We start from the raw sequence: 16,252 nt of genomic DNA on the forward strand, positions 1-16,252 counted from the left end.
CGCTATTTCAGGCTCGACATGAAACGCCATATAAATGCGAAAATACTTTGATAATAGTAAACGGAGAAGGTTAATGTGGGATATAGTTGGTAAATGTCAACTAAACTGATACAACTAATTATACATAAAATACCAGAACGATAATATAAAGAAGTATTTACAAAACACGCGGAACTAAATGTAAAGGAAGTCTTTGTGCACCCAATAATTGTGCCGACAGCGTCTTTGAAAAACATAATCATGCTGATATTCACGGCTCTTTTGGTTATGCGATTTGAGAACAGTGTTCTCAAACAACTGAAACGACTGAAAAAACATTACGATTTCTAAATATAATGTACACATATCGTTAACTGAAAAGCAAAGGAAAGAACCCTTACAGCAGATTTCTGAAGAAACTGAAATCTGCTAACCACCAGTTTGCCCTCTCGCGGTTTCATGTCGAATATGGAAGAATTAAAGGAGGTAAATGAAATTAATAACGATGAGACTGAGTTGAAAGACACAGCTTTTGTAGATGATTTTAAAAAAGAGGAACAAGAAGAAGAGGATGAAGAAGCATTGCCACACTCTGAATTTCTTGACATCTTTGAGGAAGGTCTCGCTCTGATGGTGCAGGACCCATTACTGTGTGACCTGCCAATTCAGGTGTCAATGAAGAGTTTATGTTATTCATTCACATATTTAGATACAATTTGTAATCAGTTCAGAAAAAGTAAAATAAATAATGATGTTATCCATCACAGCATGGTTTTGATATTTTAAATCTCCTTGATGTGATTTTATCTTCAAATGTTTCAGGTCACACTGGAGGAGGTGAACTCTCAGGTAGCTCTGGAATATGGTCAGGCCATGACTGTTCGAGTTTGTAAGGCTGATGGAGAAGTCATGCGTAAGTTTTTCTTGGAGTCACTCTCAAATGAAGGATCCCATGTTGTTCTCATATACCAAACCACCTCCTAGTGATCCATTCAGCTTGCCTTGTGTTCTGAGATGCAATTCTGCTCACTATAATTTGACAGAACGGTTATCTGAGTTACCGTAGCCTTTCTGTCAGCTCGAACCAGTCTGGCCATTCTCCGTTGATCTCTCTCATCAACAAGGTATTTCCATCCACAGAACCGGATGTTTTTTTTGTTTTGGCACCATTCTGTGTATACAGAAAGTGAGAATCCCAGGAGATCAGCAGTTCAAACCATCCCGTCACTGTCCAAATCACTGAGAACACATTTTTTCCCCATTCTGTTGGTTGATGGGAAAATGAATTGAAGCTCCTGTCCTGACCCATATCTGTGTGATATAATGCATTGCACTGCTTCCACGTGATTGGTTGATTTGACAATTGCATGAATATGTAGTTGTAAAGGTGTTCCTAATTAAAGTGCTCAGTGAGTGTATTTTTAATTATTGATCCATTTCTGCTTTTAGCAAAATAATGACTATCTTCCATGACTAAAATCTGAATGTGAACAGCCTGCTTTACAAGGCTAATATTGCATATAGTCCATATCGTTTTATTGGCAATATAACCTTGGCCAGGGTTCTTTGATTATACAGATTTAAATTTGCAGTTACATTAGTTAAACAAAGACTTTTCACAATTGGTCTTCCACTGTGAAGATTTTTCATTCTTTTGTGCTACGGTATGTTGAACCGTATCAGTAAAACCTGAAGGATAGCTCACCAAAAATGACAATTCTCTTATATATTTACTTTAAATCTTAACATCAGCAGTCTCCTTGGTGATCATGATTACTGTGCATGCATCAAGCACTATGAAATGTAATCAAGCTTGAAATCATGATTGTGCCTAGAGACAGCAATGACAAATTGTACATTGAAAAAGGAGTAGCATTTTGGTCTGTTCTCACCCAAAATTGATTGGATCGCTTCAGAAGACATGATTTTAAATACTGGAATCTAATGGATTACTTTATGCTGCGTTTATGTGCTTTTTGGAGCTTCAACGTTATGGTCACCTTTCACTTGCAATTTAGGAAACTACAAAGCTGAAATATTCTTCTAAAAATTTTAATTTGTGTTCAGCTAAAAAAGAAAGTCATTCACATATAGGATGGTGTGAGGGTGAGTAAATAATTGGAGAATTTACATTTTTGGGTGAACTATCCCTTGAAAGGTGCTATATGTAAGATTGACAACAAGCGTTTGAAATGGGTACTGCAGTCCAAATTCAAAATATTGGAGAGTTGTCTGCTCCGCCCCAGACTCTAAGCTCATGTGGGTTGCCAGAATGAGGATATCTCCATCTTCCAAAGGCATCTCCAATATTTATCCTTGTTTTACTACGCATCTGGTCATGGTGGTTTTTAGATGGATGGCGAGGCTTTTTAGGTCAGGTGGAATCTGTTACCTCTGATCCAGTTTGTTTGCTGGCTTCCATGGCAGCAAGCAGTGATGTTTGCCTGCAAACTTGTTCAAATCTGGCAACCCGTGGGTGTCGAAATACTATTGGTGAGTGGGCAGTGGCGGGATCACACAGGCCAAAACATAAACAGAAATTCCAGCCCGGAATTTAAACTTCAAAGTAGAATATACTGGCTCAAGTAGAATATTCTGGCTCTATCATTGTTATCGGAGAAGCCAGTATTTCAACTTAGCATGTTTCCCAATTCTCTATGACATTTAATGGTCATGTTATTATTTAGTACAGTAAAAATATTACATATAGCAACATTAATGAACCATTAACCGATTAAGTACAAAAGTGTAAATATCGGTTATAAATATCTTTTAAACTGATTATCGGTCCACGTCTAATGATTTGTTTGAGGAGAATAGATTTGTTAGTTCTGAGTCAAATTCTTGAGTGAATTATTGCATTTATTGATAATAATTGGAGCATACTTCTTTGCAGCTATTGTTGTTGTGCAATCTGCTACAGTGCTGGATCTGAAGAAAGCCATTTGCAGATATATGGAGCTCAAACAGCAGCGAGAAGGAGGTGTCAAGCACATCAGCTGGTGGGACATGAAAATGCCAAGTTTCATTTTTTCAAGTCATTCTTTGTTTTGTTTTTTGCTTGTGACTAATTACCTTTCTCCTGTCAAGGAAATATGTGTGGAGAACATTTAATCTTGTCTTCAATGGAGAAAAATTAGACGACGACAAAAGAAAGCTGAAGGAGTAAGTTCAAATCAGTTTTTGCTGTTGTAAAATAACTTTTATTCATGTAGTGCACATTAGTTGGTTTAAAGTCAACATGAAAGAAAAAATCACCCAATTTACTTTCTTAATCTGACCTTTTTGTGCACAATTTATTAGTGAATGTTATTGCAAAGGAAACATGTTTTGTCTTAGTTTTTCAAATTCAATATAATAACTCTCTCCGCCTACTTTCTGTGTTGGTCTATGTCATCAAATCTCTTACATTTCATTCTTTCCCCTCCAACCACCTGACTCCAAAATGAAATGTAAATGATTCTTGGTCAATCATTAAATAAACTAATTTCTTTACAGAAATGCACATATGCCTGTACTTCAGTTGCACTTGCACATGTAGAATTGAAAGAGTGTTAACATGACCAAAGGGGACAAAGATCACCCTAATGGTGACATAACACGAAACAACTATTTGCAACAAAACAACCTAAATAATCATATAAAAGAACTTAAACCACTATGAATTCTTAATAACAATTATTTGAATGGCCCCATATGTTCCCTTTGGCCAAGGAAACATAATTAAATAATTCAAGTGCAGGGCATTGTGGGTATTCCCCATAGTCTCATTGTTTGAGTTATTAATGCTTAAAATCTTAAGTATATGGATTTTTAAGAAAATATATATGTAAAGCAGTCAATGGAAAGGAGGAGGCGAGAACCGGCTTGATTATATAAACAATATTTTAATGAGAAACTTAAAAGACAACAAACACACAGACCGTAAACTATCTCTCTCTCCTGCACAATCCTCCACAGTCGGCCTTTATCCCTCTCGGAGGCTTGATTAGCCTGATAAGGGACTGGGTGTGTATGATCACGACCCGGCCCCGCCCTCCGCCCTGCCACAATATTATATATAACTTGTCTTTTTGAGTTATGAGCCCAAAACTTGACGTTTCAAGTAATGTTTAATTAACTTGATGTTTAACAACTTGATTTTTCCAGTAATATTAACTTCTGAAATATGTCAGATTACAGAATTAAAATAGATTGCAAATGCTGTTTCATGTTGACAAATTTTCTTTTGAGTTATGATTGTTACTGCATATGATAAATAGAATTGTTATTCTCATATTTTTAGCTACGGGATAAGGAACAGAGATGAAGTGACGTTCTTGAAGAAACTGAGGACAAAACTGAACAGGGGGAATGGCCAGTCCTCTATTACGGGTCAAATTTGACATTTAAAAGACATTCAATTGCTTTTGTTCAGTCTATTTTGCCTTAAAATGAATGTTCAAGAATTATTCCTATTGTTTTTTTTGTCTTTCATCAGTAATGATAAAAGAGCCTTTGTTTGTTTTTTGTTTTTTTCTTTTATGTGGGACAGAATCTCAAACTGATACATTTGCAAAGATGCAAATGATGGTTGACAGAAAAACCCAGAGCCATGTAACAAACCCATTTTAGATCCACACAACTAGATCAGAATCACTATAATGAAGTAAATTAACATCATATTTGTGGAATTGTATGTTAATTGTATACTGATCATATAATGAAATGTGGACATGGTGAAAATATAGAGTTGGATTTTATTTAATTCATGTTTTCATGTATTATTATTTGTTTTTATGGTTCTACCAGACCACACAATTTGCTGTTTAAAACCCTCCCCCTGACAATTCTTAGGTCCGCAACCTGAATTTAGGAAAATACAGACTTGCCACATACTTTAAATATTGTAAACATGTTCCTTGATATGACTAGCCTAATATTTCCTTGTAACTACAACACATACAGCAGACTGGAGAAACTAAATACACAGGTTGCTGGAAACACGGGTAAATGTGCTACATATCTCTATACTTTTTTTACTTGAAAATCTGATTTCTTTTTTCATGTTCACTATGTAGATTCACATTATAATTTGATCACACATTGGTTATGTTTTATTTGTAAATAATTGTAAATTAAAATGGTTTCTACTTTTAAACATGTATTCTCATTATTATCTGATACATTTTAAAATAGTTAAATGTGTAGAGTGTAGTATTTTCACAGCATGAAAGGACCATTTATTCTCCATTATTCTGAAGTCGTTCATTTCTGTCCACAAACTCTAGTGATATCACATCAGAGAGGAATGGGGCTCATAGAGGTTTAGGATCAAGTGTACGTGACTTTTCAGCTCTCAACATGCCTCGACAATATTGTGAGCAGGAGCTGGAGAATATCTCGGAGGAGCTGAACAAACTCTCCTTACGGACGCAGCAAATCTCCGACAGACGCAGTGTTCTGGGTTTACTGATCGAATACAGGCAAAATACCGGAAGAAATGAGCAACGTCAGTAAAATAATAGCTCATAACAACATACCATTTTGTCACATAAGCCAAACAAACTGTCAAATACGTTTATATATGACATCTTCATTAAGAAATAAGGTTATATATGCAAATATTTGGATTTCTGATTGTAGCCTAATCTTAATATGAGCCTTTATATTATATAGTGTTAATATATCTGATAAACAGGTGTTAAACTGTAGTTCTTGTGACCAGCAGAGTATTCCCAGTTAAACTCAGAAATGCAAGAACTTGATAAGGAACTTGAAGTTCTCTCTGAGAGGAAGATACAACTGTTGGCAGAGCAAAAGAGATTAGGAAGAACTACACATTTAATAGGTGACATTTTCTAATATAACATTTTTTATTCTCCTTCAGTTAATATGCTCAGCTTTTACATTTGGAAGTTGATCTCTCAACTTATTTGACATTTTACTCTGTATGTGTGTTTATTTTATTTTTAGACACATCTGTATCGTCTGGTGTTGCTTTTGTGGAGACTCCACCTTCCTTTCCAGGTTACTGATTTTTCTTTCGCGCGCGTCTGTGTGTGTGGATACAATAATACTCGTGATGTAGTATGAGGTTTGATTTGAGCAGTGTGGCTCGTTAAAAGTGTTATGTTTAAGAGTTCATTAAATATAAAATACAACTGCACAAAACTTCTTGGAAGTATCTGAATTGTATTTATCTCAGCTCCGCAGGTTATTTTGGATGTTCAACTACTTCCTCGAAACCCAGCCCAGACACAGTGTCCATTCTGCCGCCAATTTGTGACCACAGAGGTCACGACCAAAGCTGGTAGTGTGACCTGTCTCGTGTGTCTTATTTCCATTGTCTTTGGGTGAGTTCAATGCCGTTTTATGATGTTCTTAGGCACTTTCCACGAAAAGGTACATAAATGTGCCCAAAACTTTCTTTTTCACCAAATGGTCAGTGAAATGAGGTGCAAAATCATCAGATAATGTTAATTGTTAACCTCAGAAGTTCAAACTAAATATTATTAGCCATTTTCCCCCACCTATTTTATTTTACAATGTTTGCAATTTATATACACAGGTGCATCTTAAAATTTAGAATATTGTGGAATTATTGTTTTTTTTCGTAATTTAATTCAAAAGTGGAGCTTTATATTCTAGATTCACATAAAGTGAAATATTTCAAGCCTTTTTTTTTGTAATCTTTATGATTACAGCTGTTCAAACCCTGGTTGCCCCGGCCTTTCTGTGTGGAGTTTGCATGTTCTCCCCGTGTCTGCGTGGGTTCTCTCCGGGTACTCCGGCTTCCTCCCACCATCCAAAAGACATGCAGGCTAGGTTAATTGGTGTCTCCAAAAAAAAATTGCCCTAGGTGTGGATGTGGATGTGGAGGTGAGTGTGAGTCTATGTCTGTCTATGTGTGGCCCTGCGATGGACTGGCGACCTGTCCAGGGTGTCCCCCGCCTTTCGCCCAATGTTAGCTGGGATAGGCTCCAGCCCCCCGCGACCCTGTACACAGGATAAGTGGTTGACGATGGATGGATGGATGGATGGATGGATGGATGGATGAATGGATGATTACAGCTTGCAGCTCATGGAAATCAAAAATCCAGTATCTCAAAATATTAGAATAAAGAATTTATAATACAGAAATGTCGACCTTCTGAAAAGTGTTAATTTATGCACTCAATACTTGGTCGGGGCTCCTTTTGCATGAATTACTGCATCAATGCGGCGTGGCATGGCGGCAATCAGCCTGTGGCACTGCTGATATGTTTTGGAAGCCCAGGTTACTTTGATAGTGGCCTTCAGCTCATCTGTATTGTTGGGTCGGGTGTCTCTCATTTTCTTCTTGACAATACCACATAGATTCTCTATGGGGTTCAGGTCTGGCGAGATGGCAGGGCAATCAAGCACAGTAATACCATGGTCAGCAAACCAGTTACTTGTAGTTTTGGCACTGTGGGCAGGTGCCAAGTGCTGCTGTAAAAGGAAATCAGCATCTCCATAAAGCTTGTCAGCAGATGGAAGCATGAAGTGCTCTAAAACTTCCTGGAAGACGGCTGCATTGACTCGCGACTTGAGAAAACACAGTGGACCAACACCAGCAGATGACATGGCTCCCCAAATCATCACTGACTGTGGAAACTTCACACTGGACTTCAAGCAACGTGGATTCTGTGCCTCTCCACTCTTCCTCCAGACTCTGGGACCTTGATTTCCAAATTAAATGCAAAATGTACTTTCATCTAAAGAGAGGACTTTGGATCACTGAGCAATAATTATTTGCAGTAATTCATGCAAAAGGAGCCCCGACCAAGTATTTTGTGCATAAATAAACATACTTTTCAGAAGGTTGAAATTTCTGTATTATAAATTCTTTATTCTAATATTTTCAGATACTGGATTTTTGATTTCCATGAGCTGTAAGCATCAAGATTACAACAGAAAAAGGCTTGAACTATTTTAGTTTATGTGTAATGAATCTAGAATATATGAAAGTTCCACCCTTTGAATTAAATTATAGATGTTTATTTTTTTTCCACGATATTCACATTTTTTGAGATGCACCTGTATGTATGTGTATATGTATATATATATATATATATATAAAACTACTTCAGAATGGTTAACATGGTTGGAAGTACACTATTTTTAAGATTTATGCATTTCAGTTCCATCAAATTGAATTGTGTTATATTTAACAATATACATTTATAAAACTTAAAATATTTAATTTGATTTAATTTAAGATTACACCTTAATTCAACTTAATGGAATTTTGTTATAAATGTATAAATCTTAATATTATATATATATACACTCACCTAAAGGATTATTAGGAACACCTGTTCAATTTCTCATTAATGCAATTATCTAATCAACCAATCACATGGCAGTTGCTTCGATGCATTTAGGGGTGTGGTCCTGGTCAAGACAATCTCCTGAACTCCAAACTGAATGTCAGAATGGGAAAGAAAGGTGATTTAAGCAATTTTGAGCGTGGCATGGTTGTTGGTGCCAGGCGGGCGGTCTGAGTATTTCACAATCTGCTCAGTTACTGGGATTTTCACGCACAACCATTTCTAGGGTTTACAAAGAATGGTGTGAAAAGGAAAAACATCCAGTATCGCGGCAGTCCTGTGGGTGAAAATGCCTTGTTGATGCTAGAGGTCAGAGGAGAATGGGCCGACTGATTCAAGCTGATAGAAGAGCAACTTTGCCTGAAATAAACACTCGTTACAACTGAGGTATGCAGCAAAGCATTTGTGAAGCCACAACACGCACAACCTTGAGGCGGATGGGCTACAACAGCAGAAGACCCCACCGGGTACCACTCATCTCCACTACAAATAGGAAAAAGAGGCTACAATTTGCAAGAGCTCACCAAAATTGGACAGTTGAAGACTGGAAAAATGTTGCCTGGTCTGATGAGTCTCGATTTCTGTTGAGACATTCAGATGGTAGAGTCAGAATTTGGCGTAAACAGAATGAGAACATGGATCCATCATGCCTTGTTACCACTGTGCAGGCTGGTGGTGGTGGTGTAATGGTGTGGAGGATGTTTTCTTGGCACACTTTAGGCCCCTTAGTGCCAATTGGGCATCGTTTAAATGCCACGGCCTACCTGAGCATTGTTTCTGACTATGTCCATCCCTTTATGGCCACCATGTACCCATCCTCTGATGGCTACTTCCAGCAGGATAATGCACCATGTCACAAAGCTTGAATCATTTCAAATTGGTTTCTTGAACATGACAATGAGTTCACTGTACTAAAATGGCCCCCACAGTCACCAGATCTCAACCCAATACAGCATCTTTGGGATGTGGTGGAATGGGAGCTTTGTGCCCTGGATGTGCATCCCACAAATCTCCATCAACTGCAAGATGCTATCCTATCAATATGGGCCAACATTTCTAAAGAATGCTTTCAGCACCTTGTTGAATCAATGCCACGTAGAATTAAGGCAGTTCTGAAGGCGAAAGGGGGTCAAACACAGTATTAGTATGGTGTTCCTGATAATCCTTTAGGTGAGTGTATATATATATATATAAAATATTTAGATTTATAACAAAATTCCATTAAGTTGAATTAAGGTGTAATATTTTTTTGTGTGTGACTGTAACAGGGTTACACATATAGCCTAAATTAAAGGGACCGTTCTTAGTGTTCAGTGTTTTAAAGGAATAGTTCACCCAAAAAATAAAATTCTGTCATCATATGCTCATCCCAGAAGTGTATGACTTTGTTTTTTCTGCTGAACATGATATTTAAAAGAATATTTCAGCTCTGTAGGCCCAAACAATGCAAGTTAAACATAAAGGCAGCATAAAAGTAATCCATACGTCGCCAGTGGTTTAATCCATGTCTTCTGAATGTATATGATAGGTGTGGATGAGAAACAGATCAATATTTAAGTCCTTTTTTTGCCATAAATTCTCCTCTGCCCAGTAGGTGGCGATATGAATGAAGAAAGTAATCTTACAGATTACTTTTATACTGTCTTTGGTACCTATTCACTTGCATTTTATGGACCAACAGAGCTGAAATATTCATCTAAAAGTTTTTGTTTGTGTCAAGTACAAGAAAGAAAGTCACATCTGGGGTGGCATGAGGGTGTACGAGAAAATGAGAATTTAAATTGTTTTGGCGAACTATCACTTAGTAGGTGTTTGGAAATTTGGGATGTTTAAGTTAATAAATGTATATTTAAAAAATTTTGAAGGAAAATATGTGTTTTGTTATTTTTTCATACAGTAACTTGTTTATTAACAGGGTAATACGCAAAATAATATATTTTTGGTTATTACATTTTTTATTTTATTTTTAGAACAATTCATTGACTATCAGTTCAATAGATTGTTAAAATTATGACACTGTTGTATGATTTGTTCAAGACCAAGACCTCAAGCTAGGACTGGCCAAAATCACATCTTTAAGGGTGGGGGGGATACAGACATTTGATGTGTTTAAAACAAGCTACTTTGTTAATTTTATGTTTGATTATACAAAAGTTTATCATTTTTGTTTTGTACAGTGACGCGACAGCTTTTACCAACTCATGTACTTATAACCTTTCTGTATTCTCTGTAGAAGTTGTTAAACAGTTTCAAGATAAATATATAATTAATTAAAATATCCAGAGAAGTCATGTATGATATACTGGTGTTCTTAACAGTTGTCTTTCTGGTTATTTATAGTTGTGGAGCTGGCTGCTGCTTGATCCCATTCTGTGTGGATGCCTTCAGAGATGTCGTTCACAAGTGTCCAAAATGTCGGAGTACAATACACACCTGCAAGAAGCTTTGATGGGTGAAACTCTTGAAAACACAACAGAGAATTAAACCGAATCATCACCAGAACATCTGTGCTAAACAGAATATTTGGGCTATTTATTCGATTTTTATGATGATTATTTATTCTTTCATGACCAGGTTTGGAGGAATTTGTTTCCACAACTTTATTTAGCCATAGAATGCCACCACACTGAATTCAGGAGTTAACCTACTGGGTACCAGACCTGAACCTCACACCACTCCACCCAGAAAAGGAATACAAGTACGCTTAAAGGTCTGAATCTGAGATTGATTGTCTCGCCACAATCTTCTGGTTTGAACTTCAAGGACATTTAATGCAAATGTATATGATCTGAAGTCTGAACAAAGGGGTGGAATGTTTGCGCAACGCTTTCAGGGTTTACAGGAATATAAAATGTGGGATCTAAACACAATACAAAACAATGGTTCTTTGATTAAATTGAATTCAAAATTGTTCTATGATCTTGTTTTGGAAACAGAGATATAATCTGCCCCATGAATATTATATTTTTATATAAAATATATTATAATTTATGAAAAAACAAATACATCACTATTAAAACAAATGTCAAATGTTTACTCTTATAGTACGCCTTGGGTCTTGCTATAGCTATAAAACTCTAATTCTATAAGCAAACAGAAACATTTTAATGATAAAACAGAAACATTTTAATGATAAAAGGCTGTATATATACACAATAAAGATATTTACAAAGAAAACCTCAAAACATTATTTACAGTTGCACAAATATGTTTGTATCAAATTTAAAGCAACAATATATACAATATGCAAAATATGAGGCATACAATCTACATCATACTCCAAAGGGTTAGTAAGATTTGAAATATTTCCCTACTCTTGTCTTTCAAAGACTATACCTCTTCAAAACATATACATTTCTTTGATGGACATGTAGGGAAAAGTGACACCCCTAATTGTCTTTACAAGCTCACCTAAAATATTAACTTATGTTCCACAGCTTTGCCTGATACAGATATTCCACCAAGTGTCTTTTTCCCACACACTAAAAACATTTATACAGCCATATTTAATATATTTAAAATATGCGAGATAAATGCAGTAAATGGGTGCGTTTACATAATTAACAGTTTTTGATTTCTGGTTGAGACAGAAATATGATATCCCTTTAGAAATAATTATTCTAAAAAAAGAAATACATTCTTTCACTTGGACAATGTGTTTTGATTAGGAACTGATTGTCAATGAGTTGATGCTCAGTCCAAGGTCAAGTAAGTGCAACATTTTTGGCATAATTTTCACAGAGAGTTTAGGGAGATATCTGCCACATAACTAAATCAGACAGTAATATATCTCGGAGAAATTCATTCAGCTGTCTTTTTCCAAATTGTCCAGCAGATGTCGCTACATTTTCACATTACGTAGACCCCCCCCACCCCCCAAACTTAAAATCTGACTTTAAACTGATCCACATTACCCACTCCCTTTAGGTCTAGTGTATCTTTGGCCCCATGTTGGATTTGGTAAACAAACTCTATCCCTCACCTTGTCCCATCTATTTACTGGTTGCAAGTGATCTGGTGTGAATGAATCTAAATGTATTACCAATTGAAGACAACAGGTTGCCATAGATTTCTCTTCTTTGTCTTGCAAACCACTATGTAGCTGTTACAATTTAGAGTACCCTAAAGCAAAGGTTAACTGATTGGGAATCTAAAGAGAGCCACTAGACAGGTTCCTTCAGTGAAGGTGATGTAACATGGGTAACAATTACCATGGTACCATGGTACAATGTTTCCCTCACAAATGTGTAACATTTGCAAACTCTATCCCATTGTGTAAAGAAACAGTTCAGCAAAAATTTAATTCTGTCATACTCACTCACCCATGTCGTTCCGAAACCATTATTTCCGTGGAATAGAAAAAGGAGGTATTTTATGATCGGCAATTTCAGGACGATAGCAGTTGATAGTGACTTGCTTAGTGAAATAGTGAAAGTCTTTTTTGAAGCCATACATTCACTTTGTATGATGTACAGACTGAAATTTACATTGTGAGTTACTCTCAAATTGCCCAAATCAATCAAGGCCATACTGCAATAATATCAAACCTTGTGTCGAGATGGTCAACAACCAATGAGGTTTGATGTTATTGATGTGCAGTGTTGGGTGTAATCAGATTACAAAATAAATTGTTACTGTGAATGTACTTTTAAGTTAAAAAAAATAGTGAAACACATTACATTTTAAATTCTTGTTGAACAATATTTTAGTGTCGCTTACTAACCTTTTCTGTGTAAAGTTATAGCCAATTTTGCAACTTTGTTGCCAAGATGATGTAATGTCAACAAGCCCTAAAATGACGATTTAAACAACTATACAGCTCAAATAATACACAAGTTAACACAACTTTCTGTAAGTGCTTTTAGAAAATCATAAGCTTCACATTTCTGCCTTTAAACCCTCCAAAAATTGGCCCATTCACTTCCATGGTAAGTGCCTCATTGTAACGTCGATATTTGCCTTTTGTTTTTTTAAAGAAAAGGAGAAACGAGTCGAAATAATTTTTTGTGGTAATCAACATTACGCCACGAATGCTGTCGATTGAGCTTAACTGGTATTGAACCTGGAATGTTCCTTCAAAAGTAAAGTAATTAGTAATGTGATTACTTTTCAATTACATAATCATTAAAATAATCTAATTTACAAAAGTAATTTGAGTAACTGATTTATTAGACTTTTTAATAACTTTTGCAAAACTGTCTAATGTTTTGTTATTTTTATTTGGGTGCGTGAGTTACTATCAACTTCTATTGTATAGAAACTGCATTCTTTAATAGGGCTGTGCTGATACAATCAAATATCGATATATTGGAATACTTTCCCTTGAAATTGTACCGATACTTTGGATCCATGTATCGATATTTATATGAAACTATTCATATAATGTAACCACACAACAAAGTTGGCACATTCTTACTTCCAAATCAATTTAATGAGTTCACCAAAAGACAAATGTGTGATGTTTCGAGCTATATGCTCTTCATCAAACATCAGTATATAACTGAAACTTACCCAAATGAATTGGAAGTGATTCGTAATCAAATAAAATTATGATATTGTGATGTATCGCAACATATCGAATCGTGCCATGCATTTCATTACGCACCGTATCGTGAAGTGGCAGGCGATACCCAGCCCGCTTCTTTAAACCATCTCCTTTTGTGTTCCGCAAAAGAAAGAAAGCCTTACAGGTCTGGAACGGCATGAGGAGATGTAAATAATGACAGAATCTTCAACTATTCCTTTAAAAAATTCTAAACCTAGAGCGTTTCTGGGCAATGAAAACAGCAAAGGCATGTTAAATCTGTGTATACATTTTCCTTTCCCCAAAACTCAGTTCGAAGAAATTATACTGGTCAGAATACTAGAAAACAACATTCTAACATTTCTATATAATATATCTCATGTTTCAAAGACTGCTTCATAATATGAAAAAGAAGGTCAAAACTGCCTACATATATAGGCAAAAAGTGTCTCTACATTCTTTGTCTGTCTGGAAAGAGATGTTGGTTACAATATACTGCCGCGTACAGGCCTGCGTTTATAGGCACAAATGAGAAAAGCTGATGCTAAACTATCAGTGGTTGCCGACTGTTTTGATTGTGGTTTGTGCACAGTGGACCACTCCAGATTCAATGTTCCCCCTAAGCTCAAACATTCTAACCCAGGAAACACGAAATGTTCCCATAACATTAGCGTATGGTTCCCGTTTGGTTATTTTTTTGTGAACCAATTCTTAAAATGTTTTTATAACCAGAAACTAATGTTCCCAGGGTGTTGCAGGGAGCTCAACGAATCATCAGAGCCAGTTCTCAGAATCTTAGCACTAAGTGTCATTCATTACTGCAGGCCCACTTAGCCTGTGTGCTAGTGGTCCCTTAAAGATAACAGATCTTTTCAGAATGTCAGAATTTTGATGTTCCATAATCTCCTTCACTTTGTGTCCTCACTCCCAGTGTAACTGTAAATCAGGTGAGTCCAAGAAATCAGAGGAGAAGACTGCAGCCTGAGAGGAGATACCAGCAGCTCCAGGCATTGTCAGGTCTAACCACTCCATGTTGTCCATGGTGGCTTCCTGCAGATTGAGGGTGGAGGATGGCCTGTCAGCGAAGGTCAGGTCTGAAATGTCCATTGGGGAGTGTGGCTCCAGCAGCTGGTTCTTCAGCTCTTCCATCAGTCGTTGGGTTCGTGGCTCTGTATCTTCCAGCAGGGCCTCCAACTGGTTATCTGTGGCCAAGGCCACCAGGCTGGGTGGAGGTGCTTGGAGTAGGTTGGGTGTGTGGGCCATGTGTATCTGTGGGGGAGGGCGTGACAGCACCGTATTGATGGGCAGGGTGGTGATGTTAGCAGTCATTGGGAGAAGTTTCTCCAGTAAGGGATCGTGTCTGGTCAGTGGGGAAATTTCTGTGCAAGCGGAAGATGGTTTTGTTATGGTTTTCGTAAACAAATACATCGCAGCTGAAAACAAAGACATGTTCTATGGAAAAAGAGAACTCAATATAGCTTCTGTTTACTGTCCTCACCTCCACTCTCGATTAAAATGTCAAACAAATCGTCCATGTGCTGACTGGTAGCAGTGGGTACCTTTATGGTGGAATACAAAGGGTTTAAAAGGATGGTTCACCCAAAAATGAGAATTCTGTCTTCATTTACTCACCATCACGTCCTTTTTATTTTCACTGAAAAGGAAGTCCTACACATTTTGAACAACATGAAGATGAGTAAATGATTACAGCATTTTAATTCTTAAAGTATCAAGGCCATGGTTAAGTATGCAAATCTGACAAGTAAATTTGCTAGGCTTTGCTGTGTCACTTTATGTTAAAATATTTGCATATGAGATCTGTAGCCTTCGCTGTGCACAAATGTTTATATTACCTTCATTGTGGCTTGCAGGCTACGGGTCTGTTTAACGGCTTCCTCATAGCGGGGTGGGTCTTTACCCTTTGGGCTGTGGTGATTGGGGAACGTGGATGGCTGGGGGATATAGTTGTGCTGACAGGGCGAGGGAGGCTGATCAAAACATATACATTAATGAGCAAATTATGTAATATATAACGGAGCCCTAGAAAACAAAGCTAGAAAATATGAGTAGATTTAGGCTTTAGACTAGGCAAGTACACAAATGTGAATGCTTGGACAATGCATTGCAAGTGTGTGGTCCTGTTTCTGCAGTACATTACGTTGGCGGTAACGAACCTCAGTACTCAAGGGGGCGAGTTTCCTTCAGAAAACTTGTATTTCTGAAGGAAATTTCCAATAGGCTTTTAAAATAGGGATTTTTCAATTTAAGAGTAAAATAAGGACTGTGGTGAACAATATTTGAAGAGACTTTTACGTTTTGTTTTACAACATAAATTACACACAGTCATACATGTTTTCCAAAGCATCATTAGCCAACAATAGTCGCAAGCAGGGACTAAAACAAAACGCTTTTCATT

General features: G+C 36.8%; 2 protein-coding genes across 7 annotated transcripts in view; one reads left to right on the forward strand and one right to left on the reverse strand.

Annotated features, from left to right (window-relative positions):
* The first annotated feature begins 207 nt into the window (after positions 1–207).
* On the forward strand, positions 208–11,840 carry snrnp25 (small nuclear ribonucleoprotein 25). 2 transcript variants are annotated; one of them, XR_007971738.1, is made up of 10 exons: positions 208–648; positions 802–892; positions 2,876–2,981; positions 3,070–3,144; positions 4,265–4,967; positions 5,250–5,470; positions 5,690–5,809; positions 5,935–5,988; positions 6,167–6,314; positions 10,653–11,840. XR_007971738.1 is itself a non-coding variant. In XM_052138712.1 (5 exons), exons 1-5 carry the CDS (start codon positions 439–441, stop codon positions 4,362–4,364), a joined length of 582 nt encoding a protein of 193 aa, XP_051994672.1. In that variant the 5' UTR covers positions 208–438; the 3' UTR covers positions 4,365–5,180. The 2 variants fall into 2 exon arrangements, 1 of the variants encoding a protein (XP_051994672.1); XM_052138712.1 differs by lacking the exons at positions 5,250–5,470; positions 5,690–5,809; positions 5,935–5,988; positions 6,167–6,314; positions 10,653–11,840 and having other exon boundaries at positions 4,265–5,180.
* A 153-nt stretch (positions 11,841–11,993) lies between these two features.
* Positions 11,994–16,252, reverse strand: part of mrtfbb (myocardin related transcription factor Bb) — a 48,376-nt gene continuing 44,117 nt past the window's right edge. For all 5 annotated transcript variants that reach the window (XM_052138691.1, XM_052138688.1, XM_052138689.1 and 2 more), the window contains 3 exons: positions 15,690–15,824; positions 15,335–15,395; positions 11,994–15,215 (listed from right to left, as the gene is read on the reverse strand). In XM_052138691.1, coding sequence (XP_051994651.1) covers positions 14,758–15,215; positions 15,335–15,395; positions 15,690–15,824 — 654 coding nt within the window. In that variant the 3' untranslated portion in view covers positions 11,994–14,757. The remainder of the gene's footprint in view (positions 15,216–15,334; positions 15,396–15,689; positions 15,825–16,252) is intronic.

This window comes from Xyrauchen texanus, chromosome 12 (assembly GCF_025860055.1).
Source record: "Xyrauchen texanus isolate HMW12.3.18 chromosome 12, RBS_HiC_50CHRs, whole genome shotgun sequence".
Taxonomy (NCBI): Eukaryota; Metazoa; Chordata; class Actinopteri; order Cypriniformes; family Catostomidae; genus Xyrauchen; species Xyrauchen texanus.